We start from the raw sequence: 14,539 nt of genomic DNA on the forward strand, positions 1-14,539 counted from the left end.
AAAATATTCTAAAAGAGCCCAGTAGCCCATAATAGTATTGGGTCTTCCACTTCTAAGGAGACACTTTAGTCCGCTGAGCTATCCAGCTGGCCTTTACTACAGTCCTTTCTTTTGGGGAGGCCAAAAGCCCTCAAAAGAGTAGGTGGGAACTTTCTCAGCCACCCTGCAGCTTTCACCCCAGCCTCCCTTCTAGAGGCACAGTGGCACATGGCACTTTGCAAGGCTGGGAAGGAGTGGAAGGAAGGAGCAGGAGCAGCAACTGTGAAGCAAGAAAACCTGCGGAAGGCTTAGGTGTTTCAGTCCTGATAGGCGAAGGTGCTTGATTCTTTTCCTTTTGATAGTTTCCACATTTCTGAATCTGAGCTTGTTGGAAAGTCAGGCAATAAAAGAGAGTTGCACTCTAGCAGCTAAGCTGTGTATTTGGTTTTACATCTGCGTACTTCTGAAAAGATCTGCAAAGGAAGAGGAGGAGGAGGAGGAGTCCAGTAAGGAAAGTGTAGGAGTGTAGTAGAGCTCCAAGATAGAACGGCTCTACTATTTCCAGATCCCTGTTTGGCCTCAGAAATCAAGTAATCCAGAGCTTGCTTAGCATGTATCAGCCCTGGGTTCAGTCCTGGAGTAGGGGCATCAAAACAGTGATGCATCTGAAGGTAGGATGTCCCTGTGGATGGACCATTCCCTCTTTACTGCATTCTTGGCCCCCAAAGCCATTCTTTTTTCTCCCATTGCTTACAATACAAAATGGGCAGGAAGAGAATTTGTGAGTAGAGTGAAGCTAGAAAGAAGCCAGATCCCATTCCTGAATTGCAAGGAGGGAGGTTGTCGGAGTTTGAGGAGCAGGAAAAGAAAAGAAGAACATGACATTAGGAGACTTGGAGATGTGCCCAGGTTAAATAGATTGCACCATGACCTCCAAATACTTCCTGTGGTACAGGACCCAAGCTCGCTAAACCCCAAACTCCAATGGACAGATTAAAGGAAGCAGAAGAAAAATAGGGTTCCCACCGCAGGACTTGGCATGGAATGAAAAGTCAGCAGAAACCGCTGGGTGGCAGCCTGGTGTGCGGGCGCAGCTCTGCAGTGCCTTCTGCTGCCGCTGTCGCGGGGGTTGAACCCGTCTGGGAGTCCTGGCCCCTTCTTCTGAAAGGCTACAAGTGTAGCCACGCAAAACATCTCAGCGCAGGTGGGATTAGGTGTTGGAAATCCTGAGCTTGGGCCCAGGGTCCGGCGAACTTCCTAGAGCCTCCAGCCCAGGCTCCATCTGGCCAGCTAAGAGTCAAACACTGACGGAACACCCCTCCCCGCTCCGCCCCCAGCGCTGCCAAGCAAAGCCGGGCTCCTTCAACCCAACTATCTCATCCCGGTGCCTCCTCCATCACCGTTTCCTTCAGAAGCTGCTCTTGGGCACAGGAGAGAAGGGTTTGGGCGATGGGGCAATGCCTAAACCCCTACAGGTGTTAGCTGCCTTCCCGCTGGGGACTCGAGGGGTGGGGCTGCGGGGGACCGCCCGCGGCGGGGCGCCAGCTTGCTGGGCTAGGCTCCCGGAGAGAAGGAGGGGCCGCCGAGGGAGGGGGCCGCGGGGAGGCCGTCGCGCTCTTCCGGAGGGTGCCTGCAGCGACTGGATTCCTGTGCTGCGACGGTGCCGCGCCCAGAGCAGCAGCAACAGCGAGGATGAGAGGCCATTACCTGTTTGATCCCTGCCGAAAGGCCGGCAAGGGCCAACTTTTCCTGATCAGCACGCTAAGAAGTTGCAAGGACTAGTGGAAGCCTCGGAGGGGCCAGGGCGAGGGCGCGCTCCCCCGCGCGCTTCCTCCTCCCTCCTCCCTCCTGCCGCCCGCGCTCCCGGCCTCTCTCCCGCCCGCGCTCTCTCCCTCCGCCCGCCTCCCTGCTCTGGCCCCTCCACGCGGCACAGAGTGGGGGGTGCGGCGAAACTCCGACCCAAGCCACTTGGACTCGCACAGTGTCCTCGGGGCTCTGGGGCCGAGATCACGCAGTCGCGCAGCTCTGCCTCCGCCTGCCCGTCTCGCCCGCGATTCCGGCCCGGGGCTGTGGCGTCGGCTCGGACCCAGGCAGCCAGCAGCCCGCTCAGGGGCCGGACCACTGCCAGAGGAGCTCGGAAGGCATGCAAAGCCCCCTCCTCTGCTGAAGCCCGAGTGCGAAGACGCCCGGGCTAACGCAGGCTAAAGAGACCAAAGCGGAGACCGTGGGAGAGCAGCGAAAAAAGCAGGAGGAAGAGGAGGAGGAGGAGTAGGAGGAGGAGGAGGTGAACCCAGCGAGGGGCAGCAGAAGAAGTGGTGGTGGTGGGCGTCGTGGCCATGGCGGCGGCAATCGCCAGCTCGCTGATCCGTCAGAAGAGACAAGCCCGCGAGCGCGAGAAATCCAACGCCTGCAAGTGTGTCAGTAGCCCCAGCAAAGGCAAGACCAGCTGCGACAAAAACAAGTTAAATGTCTTTTCCCGGGTCAAACTCTTCGGTTCCAAGAAGAGGCGCAGGAGGAGACCAGGTCGGAAGGGACTTTAGCTTTTTTTTTTTTTTTTTCAATTTTTGTCGTACTTTCTGAGTGTGGAGGGGGTTGGGGGTAGATATGTAAGCCTAGGTAAGTTTGTCTGTAGCCCATCCTGTGCGGATGAGGCCATCTAGGCGGTGTGCGTGTGTGGGAATGTATGTGATTGCTTTACCTCCGTCTTAACCTTAACAGGCTTGCTGCATTGCAACTGCCCTGGGACAGGCGCAGAGCCTGAGGGCATGCCCTGCCTGAGGCGCGATGGCAGCTTCAGATGTGTTGTCCTGTGTGTGTGTGTGTGTGTGTGTGTGTGTGTGTGTGTGTGTGTGTGCACGCGCGTGCGGGCGGGCGCGCGCCTGTGCCCAGTGGGCTCTGGGAAGGCGTGACCGAGACATGATCGTTCGTGTAGTGTGTAGCGTGGAAATTGCAGAAGCAACCTGGACCGACACCACTCCCCTCCCCCAGGAAAACCCGGGGAATCCCTCTTTCCCTTACCGCTTCCTATCAGACCCTTCCTCTGTGGCTTTCACCCGAAGGGACATGGGCTTCCGCTGTCTAGGCATTTCCTTTCTTTGAATACCGTACTTTTAAGCATTTGGGACAGACTTGACTTGTGGTGCAGCTTTGAAATGTTTGCTGGGGGGAGGTGGATTTCTAGAACCTTGCGGCAAAAGAGCTCAGTGAGCTTGTTAGATTAGTAGAACTGTGGTTACTTGGTATGAAAATACAAGGTGAAAGGAAATTTAAACTCAAGCTAAATTGTGGGTTCTTTTAAAGCATTTCAGGGGTAAGAGAAGTGTGATATTCAGGTGATGGGAAATTCAAACAGCTATCATATGAGATTGCGTCAGGGGAGACCTTGGGGGGAAACATGCAGCTTATTTGCCATTCTTAAATAAATCTTTTGCTCTCTGTTTTTATCTTTTATCAGATAAATATTACAACAAATCGTATTTCCTCATCAATCTATTCTCTACTTATATGTTCTACACACCCTGGAATGAAAATGCAGGCATAGGTTTACTGTTTGTACAAAGTTTGTCATGCATTTAGCTGTAATTTAGGCTTTTTCTAAAAAGGCTTCAGCAGTTCCGAGGCATGATTATGTGGCTTGAATAATCACATATGTATTATTTCAGCGCAGGTGTCTGTATTCAGTAAAAGCAAATTTTGGATAGCATGGCTGTTATGGGTAAATTAGACGTTTGATTAATCTATGGTGATTCATAATTGAACATCATTTAAATTATGAACCCATGTTTTGGGTAATCATATTTCTGATATTAAATTCAAAAATAAGTATAAACTAATTTTCTTTCCTCACTGTCAAAAAAACCCATTTTTTAAAAATAAATTTTCCCTAAAAGTAATTAATACCATAGAATGTGGTGATGGTTGTTTTATCTCCTGCTAGCCTTTTATTGGTAAGGAGCCTCAGTTTTCTAAACGCAGATACTTTGATGAGATTTCAGGTTATTTATGCATCTTCAGTCATTTTGGAATAAGGGATTTACTTATTAAAATTGTGATCATTGTGAAGGAAATAGTTGCTACTAGATTTTTGACCCTGGAATAGCAAATAACTCTGAATTATCTTTGTATTTTTCCTTTTTCTACCACATGAAAAGCGACACATTGTTAAAAAGTCAGACCATGCCATTTGCCAACCCATTAGGAGTGTTCTGTGACATAGAGTCCCACTCTAAGCTAAATGACAAGCTGTCAGAATCTAGCTGCATTGAGAAGCTTTGGGGCTTTAACTAATGTTTTGAGGTAGAAATGAAATGTTTCTTCCCTTGTCTAGAGATTTCTTCTGAAACTTGAAGTTTGTTTACTTGTTTTCTATCTCCCAGGGTACTCTTTAAAAGTGTGGTTTGACTTTTTTCCATGAAGATTTGTAAATGAAGATAGAATTTTAAATTCTGAGTCTTGTCAACTTCATTTGTACAATGTGTCATCTAATCCAAACCATTCTTCTCTTTGCAGAGCCTCAGCTTAAGGGTATAGTTACCAAACTCTACAGCAGACAAGGCTACCACTTGCAGCTGCAGGCAGATGGAACCATTGATGGTACCAAAGACGAGGACAGCACCTATAGTAAGTGACGGCTCAATAAATAGTGTACACCAGCATGTTGTTGACTTTGTGTTCTTTTTATTCATGTTTGAGTAAACAACTCTCAATAAATCCTGTAGGCAAAATACAGGCACACCACATGATACTGTTTACACATGTTCACCGAAAGGAAGTTAAACATAAAATATCTAAAATAGTGAACTAGAGCAAATAATGTTGACACCGTCTGAAGAATAATCCAAATGTCATATCCATGGTAATCGAGATAGGTTTATGCCAATCCTTGGATTTTATTACTTTTTTCCCCACAGAAAAGTTACTCACTCACACAGTGATCCCAAAATAACATGTTATCTCTACTCTTAAGAACCAGTCTCATCCCAAGAGACATGATTGGTTTCCTACTACAATTCATCCTTACAAGCTTTCATTCCCCACCTCCAACACACTGATAAGTCTGCATCTAATTGGAGTTTCAATGTTGAGATACATTTCACAGGTGTGTAAAGGATTTCCTTTAGTTTTTTCATTTTACCCATGGTTTAAGTAAAGTCTAAATCAGAGACTATACAAGTAAGGCTAAAAAAGAAGTAGAATGTTACACCAGTTTTGTTGCAGATAGGTAGTTTCAAGGCATTATATAACTTGTGATTGTATATGCTTTATTTGGAATGATAAAAACATAAACTGAAATAGGACAGCCTTCCCTTAACGATCATTAGATTTTTTTTTGCAGTTTACAGTTTTTTGCAGACCTACTAAATGTTTGATAGGCTACAACCATTGGTTCTCACAATACATTCCCTGATTACTCTAATTTCTGTTGAATTTCCCTGACTTTGATAAATCCCAGACATATTCCCGTTGTTCATGAAGAAAACAGAACAAGGCACTTAGGTTTAACTGCTGAGAAGTAGGCTACAGCCTAACAAGAGTTCCAGTGTTAAAAATTAAAAAGTTTCATATTTTAACAGAAGCTCTCTGGACTGGTAGCCAGGCTATGACCTCAAGAAGTCATCTTTTTTTTTTGGTGGAACCAGGGATTGAACTCAAGCCCTTGTGCCCTTGTGCTTGCCAGGGAAGCACTTATTCTACTGAGCTATCTCCCAGGCCCCAAGAGGTCACCTTTAACTGCCTTTGAAAAAAGGTCTTTTTGGTTCTTAGAATAAAGAATCTCCATATTAAATTGTCTTCCCTGTTTTAAAAAACATAATTTTACTATTGTGATATGGAGGTTTTAAGATGAAGCATAGTTCTCTTATGTATCCTTTTGTATTTAAATGGCTAGCCAAGTGTAATGTAATCAAGTAGCAGGCATTAGTACATGATGATCAATAATAAAACTTTTCCCAAAATTTTATGTACAAATAATGTTTGGAGAAAGAATAAAGGAATTTAAATTGCTCATAACTTTCCAAAATACCTCAGGAAAATGGGATCTTTTGGGTCCAATGTCCACATCTGTTTCTTCAAAAGTAAAAAATATTAAAAAGTATATAAACCAATGTGCTGTGTTTTATTAACATGTGTATGCCAAACTCATCATGATCATACTATGCATGATAATTTCAGGAGACATTTCCTTCTATTTTACACACACACGTGTCAAGGCTATATTTCTTATGGATCTTTATTTGTTTATTGAGGGGTGGAGAGTACCAGGAATGGAAACCTGGACTTCACACTTGCCAAGCAGGCACTGCCCCTGTACTATATCCCTGCTCTATGCATCTGTAAATCATGCAGTAGGTTTTACTTTTCCATTCCTACCTAGGCTTTTGATTGCCTTATAACTCTGACTGATGTTCATGGCATTTCTGTGTATTAATGCTATTTGAAGCCTTCCAAAGAATATAGCTTGAAAACAAGAATCTGTGTTTAGGCAGGTAAAAGTAAAAAGTCAATCAAACCTAAGTATTATCATAAGATGATACACACACATGCAGAGTCTCAAAAGAAATAGCAAGCCAGTGGGGATTGACTCTAGCCTTGATATCAAGAGTGACCAGAAGCTTTGGCACTAGCTTAGTTTTCCCATTGAAGATATCATAGGAATAATCACAAAACAGAAGGATTTAATGATTAAACTGACCCACCACAGTGGAAGTCTAGCCATCCAAGATGGTTCTTTTCTTCCAAAGTTGAGTAATTTTCTTGGCATTAATTTTCTTATCAGGACATGTTTGCAGTACATAATGATTACAATTATTGTGGGGAGTTGGTACCCGCATGTAATACATCTTGATTATGTATTTTCTCCCTTTTTAAATGTTTTTCTTCCTTTGCCCCTTCTCCCTGCTCCTTCCAGTGAGTGACATAAAAATACAGATTTCTTTGTTCCAACTCTTACTCATTTGGGTAGTAGTTTCTCAATATACCTGCTAATATAGTTTTCTTGATTTGTATTTTTATCATGATTTTTCTCATTTAACTCAATTGACTTTACATTATTTTAACTCCAAGATAATGATAAAATAAATCATTTCATGTTTACGCAGACATTTCTAAAAATACATTTAGTTATAAGCAAATTTAAGCCTACTTTACGCAGATTATTACAATGGTAAATGTCAGTTCAATGAAATTTCCTTATGCGCAAATCAGCCATTGTAAATTCTGAAGTCTCCACCTGAAAAGGCAAAGATGATAGACATTATATGGCTATGGTTTTATTATATTTGCCTTGGGTGCAAAGAAAGCACCAAAATAATATAAATCCATGAAGATTTCAATATAAATCAAGCATCTAAGAAGATGAGAATTCTGTCCCAGCTTACTTTTTACATAATTCCTTTGCATTTTATCTGGAAAGACTGTTCCTCCAAACAAATTTGAAGACATCCTGGTTTATGACCTATCATGAATGTATAAAGCAAAACAGACTGGTATGACGAGCTGCTTTATATTTTCCATTCAGTTTTTTTCCCCCCCCTTTTTTTTAATTGGTAGTGTTTTTTGTTGTTGTTGCTGTCATTTTCATTTTTGAATAAACCTTTATAAAAGGTGTATTACATAGTGAAAAATAGGTGTTATATTACATACTTAATACTATCATTCAGGAATACGTACTCCTAGGCATAGATTACTGTTCTCTTCTTCCCACTGTTTTCCGATATTTGAAATTTAAGCATCTTAATGCTCATTAGAACCCTAATCCAGGAATGGTTGGGGAACAAGACAAAAATGAAACCAATTTCACCCACCCTTCTGCTGTTAGATCTAATGTAGATCCGTATTACTGCATCTACATTAAGAGAAGTAAAAAGGTTCAATGTGTTGAAAAATTAAAGCTCTAGAAATAATCTGAACTTCATTTATTGTTCTCCATCATCTACTACTATGTCCATAACAGATTTTACACATATTCTTGCATTGCCATTATCAAGAAGCATGTAGTGATATGGCATTTCAGCCTGACTCATATGGACAGGTGGACTTGGAGGTTTTAGAACTTAAAAAGTTTTAATTATGGGCTTTTATGTGATGGGGTTTTGATCTACAACATCCCCAAAATATACGGTCATGTTTTTGCTGTACAGTTTGCTATCAACCTGCAAATATCTGTTGAGTATCTTCTGTGAGCAAAGTGATCAACTGAAAGAGATATGATATACATGATATGCTCCAAGATGCCAGACTTCTTGCATGTTCATTGCATTGTCAAATATAGCATGAGATCAGGGCTTGCAATCTGTGCAATTACTTTCTTTTACCTCATAACAGAAGGGCACAGCTTTTAATATGATGAGTATTGAGTCAAGTGCCATCAGTGGCATGTGGTAAGAACACTTGTGTTTTGAACTGTACAGTATGTCCTAGCTCCTCTTTGGTAATAGCCTGATTTTAAGGGAAAGATATATTGTGGGCTCACCAAGAAATACTTAGTTCCCCATTAATATTTTTCATCCGTATTACTGCATCTACCACTGTGCAATATACATGCAAAGATAACTGATCCCAGAAAAATAACAACTGTTCTTACCCATGTGATGACTCCTTTAAATTTCGCCCAAATGCCATGCTGATATATGATCCTTGAAAAACTTACAAAACAAGGAAAAAATCATCAACGTCAGTTGATGACTCTTGAGAGAAAGGTGCCCAGGCTATTTTCAAAAAATGTGTGTGGCAAGCACTATGATTTTAAAAATGTACTGTTTTATTTTTATTCACTGCGTGGGAGGGAGTAGACAGCTGGTAGTAGGAGGGCACCCACTGGTTGTCTCCAGTGAGTGGTGTGTGGTTATGAGCATAGCTTCGGAGTAAGTTTCACGGAGTCCAGACCTTCAAGTGGAGAAATGAAGGGCTGATTGAAACAAGTCAGCAGCTTACTTGCAACCATTTTGCAGGAAAAATATATTAAAGCACATACCTTTTATTACTTTTCATTCTTATAACTTTTGCTCTTGGAGATTAAAAGTTAGAAACATTGGGAACATAGGACTGCAAAATGGGACATTTTTGCAAGGTCTGGACTTATTTTTGAGGTTTTGCATAAAAATGATATGGATAGATTAGATAAGGGCAATAAACTATTGTGTCTCCTAAGAATCTCTCCCCTACTAATCTTAACTGTACCTATGAGAATTTTGGCAGCTATTTAGGGGAACTGTTTAAAACTTTATAAGAAGGCAGCATTGCTTAATGTACATGCTGATCTCCCAAGAATCATGACAATTCTCCATGTCTAACACTAAAATACAGAACTGGGATCCCCAAGTCTTCTGCTGTCCCCAGTGTTGGAGCATATGTAGTCACAGCCTCACTAAGATGACTGCAACCATAGATCAAATAGAATGAGGCGTTATCTGTATGTGTCTAAATATATACCTGTTTGTTCTTACCAAGTGCATACTACATTCGGAGAACCAGATAGGCTTGCTGAAAACATTGAAAAGGTATGAAATTCAGAATTGTAACATTGTTTTCACTTTCTTTTAACTTTCAGCTCTGTTTAACCTCATCCCTGTGGGTCTTCGAGTGGTGGCTATTCAAGGAGTTCAAACCAAGCTGTATTTGGCAATGAACAGTGAGGGATATTTGTACACCTCGGTAAGTCTTTGTGTGAATGTTTTGACTGTTCTGGTTTTCATCTGATATGAAAGCAAATGTGCTATATACATGTTATCAGTGCATATTTCTGTGATGAGAGGAGGGAAGATGATTTCTGAGAGAAATTGTTCAGTGGGAAGGACAAACTAGGTTCTTGGTGCCTGTGAACACTGTTAACAAGTTACTGTCATTTGAAGCTACCATGTTCAGTCCAAAATTCAAAAATTCACTGAAAAGTTTTACGTACAGCATTATTTGGGCCATTATATAGAACAAAATGATCTGTCTTGATATCTTGCTTTAAAGTTGTGGGAAACAAAGCCATTTCTTAACTCAGACATGTATTCCTCTATGGTCAATTCTCAAAAAATCAATGAGATTTTCCCTCAGATCCGCCCCAGGACACAAAGGCTAGTGCTAGAAGTACTTCTACACTTTCATGTCTCTGTTCAGTTAGCACAATTGTTGTCTGCCTCACATACTTCGTATTTTCTTATTAGTTTACTTGTAAAAATTTATGGGATACAGTGTGCTATTTCAATGCACATACACACAATATGTACTGATTAAATTAGAGGAATTAACATTTGTCTTTGTCAATATTTTATGCTTGGAGCCTTCAAATTCTTGGCCTCCAAGTACTCATAAATTCCTTATAATTTTTGTTCAATTATGATGCAACTTCTTACACAAAAACCCTTGCTTGCCCTTTTCTTAGAAGGTTTCAATAAAGAGAGAGAAATGAAACTTCTTTCAGGTGCATTTATAAACAGTGGTGATCAAAATTCATCAAAGAATGAGGGCTCAGGGCTGGGGAGATGGCTCAGTAGAATAAGCGCTTGCCTGGCAAGCGCAAGTGCCTGAGTTCAATCTCCAGTTCTGAAAAAAAAAAAAAAATGAGGGCTCAAAGCAAACTTTAAAAAATATGCCAACCACGTTGAATACAAAGAAGAATATAAGCAGTGTATTATTTGTTGAAACTGTACTTTCGATTTGATTTGAAACTGTCTCATTGCTATATGTTTATCAATAAAACTTTGAAAAAAAAAAACAGACCAAAAGAATAGTTTTATCTACTACCAAAAGCAAAAAAAAAATAAATAAATAAAAATAAAAATAAAAAATATGTTTGGCATTTAAATATAAGCAAATATATAGCACTCGAGTCAAAGTTTCATTCTTATTACACCTACTTTTGGATTACAGTAGGCCATTTATTTCCTTCTTTTTTATGTATTTAGTACAGTACTTACAGGGTCCCACTACATAGATTGGACTCATAGTGATCCTCTTGTTTTCAGCCTTCCAAGCACTGTGATTACAGGCATTCACCACCATGCCCAGGCTCAATCGCTATGTCAGCGCATCCCAGGGCAGGGACAGCACAGTACAACAGGATTGAACCCCAGTCCCTGAGTCTGCCTAACCAAGTCCTTTTGTCTGCTGAGCTATCTGGCCGGCCATACAGGAGGGCATTTAGTACACGAATACTTTTTACCCTTTAGTGTGAATTGTTGTATTTGAGGAGGATAGGATATTTAAATGGAGAAACTTGTTTATCAAACTTCCTATTAGCCAGCCCTAAAGGAGGTCATTATTATGTCTGTAAAAACAAATGCCACAAACTACAAGTAAAACATTTACCTATAATCACTTTTGTTTTCCGGTAATCTCCAAATTTACTTCAGAGCCAGCCATATAGACTACTTCTTGGCAGACATGGTAGAAATCACATTCTAATTTGGTTTTCCATAATCTGTGATGGAAAAGAAGAGTATAGTAAGACCACACCAGGCCCATTCATTTGTTAAACCATGTAGTCTACTTTAAGTGATGATAAAAGACTGACCAAAGATAATTATTAGCGTACACATCAGACCCTGGAAATTATCAACAAGCACTGCTCTCAGGCCATTTAAGTCATCTCATTGCTTAATATATACAGGTTGTATTATTTTTACTAAATGAAAGATCTGAATTTATTGTACTGTGTGAAATTCACCACTTTGTTCATATAGTGTTCTTATTATAAGTGATAAGAAAGATTGGTTTTTCAAATTTTCATGTTAGACTGAGGTAACATAATGACAATTTAAAATAATCCCATTTTCAAGAATAAGATACAAAGGTAGGTTTTTAATAAAAGAAGCATTTTCTGAAACTAGTACACATACATGTGAAGGGAATGGAATATAATGGGTGTACTCTTGGGAAAGCAATGACATAGGAAACAATTGCTGTTAAACCATCCAGAATTTTTCTTGGTTGTGGTCACTATTATGGTAGTTGGCTTTTCCTCAACTGTTGAAAACCATTTAGATGAACCATCATTCCCCAAATTTGATAATGTCACTCTGAACTCATTTGTAAGAAAGGATTCCCAGGTGAATCAACCTGGTACACAGATAGTTTTCCTTTCTATGATATGCAAGCCAGTAAACAGCAAAATTTGGAGCACTGCACATATTTTTCATTTAAGGCAAAGGAACCTTAAGTAAGCATTTCTTACTAAGGAAAAGATACTGTGTTTTTCACTAAGGAGGAAAGATGCCCGATTGATGATCCTGATGTTCATATAGAGGGACAATATCCAAATTACTCTACTCCAAGAAAGAAATCTGAACCTTCTCTAGGATAAATGTTCCATTTCTTCAAATTACTTCTTATTGATTATGGCTTGGTGTCTCCATCCTGTTGATCACTGTCCTTAGTGAATATTATGTTTTCTTGTCATCTTATGTAAAATGTGGTTTCCAGAGTGTCTTAGGATAGAGTTCTTTCCTCATGACCATGTTGGCAAAACCAAAATCTCAGTGAAATATCATGTATATTCAACAAGAGAAGGCAGCCAAAAATTTGAATCACTCTTCTCTTGCAAAACTGCCTTTTAGCAAATGCAGTATAAGATAGAACAGGGTAATGATCAATGAGAAAGAATAAGTGAAGGAAGTAAGGAAATACTGATGTGTAGGCAAGCAATAAAATACTCCAAGAATTTACTGCAAATGATCTTGTTGAGGGATGATTAGTGTGTGCCTTAAATTGCAGTGGAAACATCTGAAAGAATTGCTCAGATATTTTAGAGATAAAATTATCAGGATATGAAAGCTGATTGCATTAGGAAAGAAAGGACCACATACATGCTTGAACATTAATGCTTGCCATTCATTTTGTGGATGAAAATAAAGTGTCTTCAAGTATGAATTTTAACAGATTTCTATAATAGTGTCAAAACTGCTACAGTCATTAAAGAAAATAAAATTTTAGAAAAGAAAATAATTGGGTCATGAGATGGAAGGAAAATTTTACCTTTAGCATTTGGGTTGATAATAATGCTATTGACCAAGTAGGAATAAAGGAATAGAGGCAGATTTGGAGCAAAGGATAGCACAGTACGGCTTGTAGTAGGCATATGAAAATATGGACCGTAAGCTTGAGAAAGGGATGTGAACTAGAGATAAAACTTGCAAGTTTTTACAAATGGGTGGTGCTTGACACCATGGGAATAATTGAGAAAATATATAGCATAAAAAGTTCCTTTGTTGAGTAATATTAAGATGGAAGCACCCAGCAGAGGCAGATACAATGAAATTGCAAAAACTAAATGGAAAGAGCATCTTGAGAGGAGTCAGCAATGCCAAGTGCTTCAGAGAAAAAGTAAAACAGGAACTGTGAACTAGCTTCATGATCTTTGGTGCCTATGACATAATTATATTTGGTAGAGTAGTGGGGATAGAAGCCAGACTAGGGGATGGAGAGTCAAGAGGAAGGGAGGTAGCAGAAACATAATTTGTAAGGGAAATTGAGATCAAGGGAGATGTTTAGGGGAAGATACAGGGTGGAGAGGGATTGGGGGTTCTTTGTTTAAAGGTAAGACCTTTGGATACATTTAAGTAAAAGGAAAAGAGCCGGTAGAGAGTGAGTGATTAAAGACATAGGAAATGAAATCCTTTTTGGAGCATAACCCCAAAGGAGATTAGGGGGTGATGAATTTAAGACTAAGTGAAATTATTAGATTCACCTTAAAAGAAGGGACTCTCCTATAATAGGAGGCAAAGAGATGATGGTAGATGCCCATGTAGGTACACACAGCATCTGCAGGTGATGGACAGGCATTTGCGGGATTTGCTCCTGAATGACCTATATTTTCCCACTGAAGTATAGTGAGAGGTCATCTCTGAAAATCAGAGGCAAAGAGATGGCAAAAGAGCAGGAATTTTGTGAAAGGGGAGAAGGAACAGTCCAATACTCACACAAAGAACCTATAGTCATTGGGCAACTCCTGCACACTATCTTTTCTTTATAAATAAAATTTTATTGAAACAGAATTACACTCATTCATTTACTTTTTACTTGTAAGTACTTATGTGCTACAAGAACCAAGTCGAGTTATTGTAACCGAACACAAAGCCTAAATTATTTGTGAAATAACTTGGTTCTTTATCCAACCATGTTTGCTAGCCTCTAGACTTAAATAGGATAGTGGCTTCTTGATCTTTACTGTCAGAATCACCTGTTGATCCCACCTCTAAAATGTTACATCCTTTGTGCCACACTCAGACCAGTTACATCAGTATATTTCAGGTTGGGATCTCTTTTCTAATGTTTCTCATTTGTTGTTACTTTGAGCCTGGGTTAAAACTATTGATATGTGGCTAAAGAAAGTGATTATGAAATAGCAGTGGGAACCCTCCTCAACATGAAGTCAAAAATCATGAATTTATGTATACCTTCTTCATGCCATAGATAGGATAACAATCTTCTTTTCTGCTCCTACAAACAAATTACTTTTAAATTTTTGAAGAGCTTTTCTCGAGATGCTAGAATATGTTGATCCTTGGAAGACCTCTCTTCTTTATCTCTTTTTTCCCTTTCTGTCCTATGTTGCATTTGTGCTGCTATACTCTTT

The 14,539-nt window shown here is 40.2% G+C and overlaps 1 protein-coding gene across 5 annotated transcripts in view; it reads left to right on the forward strand.

Moving 5' to 3' along the window:
- The window catches only part of Fgf13 (fibroblast growth factor 13), a 675,218-nt gene that overhangs the window by 590,452 nt on the left and 70,227 nt on the right, over positions 1-14,539 (forward strand). For 4 of the 5 annotated variants that reach the window (XM_023699090.1, XM_012516517.2, XM_023699091.1 and 1 more), the window contains 2 exons: positions 4,489-4,599; positions 9,527-9,630. In XM_023699090.1, coding sequence (XP_023554858.1) covers positions 4,489-4,599; positions 9,527-9,630 — 215 coding nt within the window. Of the gene's footprint in view, positions 1-1,594; positions 2,503-4,488; positions 4,600-9,526; positions 9,631-14,539 lie in introns of those variants that run through there. The other variant, XM_004639345.2, reaches the window with a different exon arrangement.

This window comes from Octodon degus, unplaced genomic scaffold (assembly GCF_000260255.1).
Source record: "Octodon degus isolate 3935 unplaced genomic scaffold, OctDeg1.0 scaffold00110, whole genome shotgun sequence".
NCBI classification, from domain to species: domain Eukaryota; kingdom Metazoa; phylum Chordata; class Mammalia; order Rodentia; family Octodontidae; genus Octodon; species Octodon degus.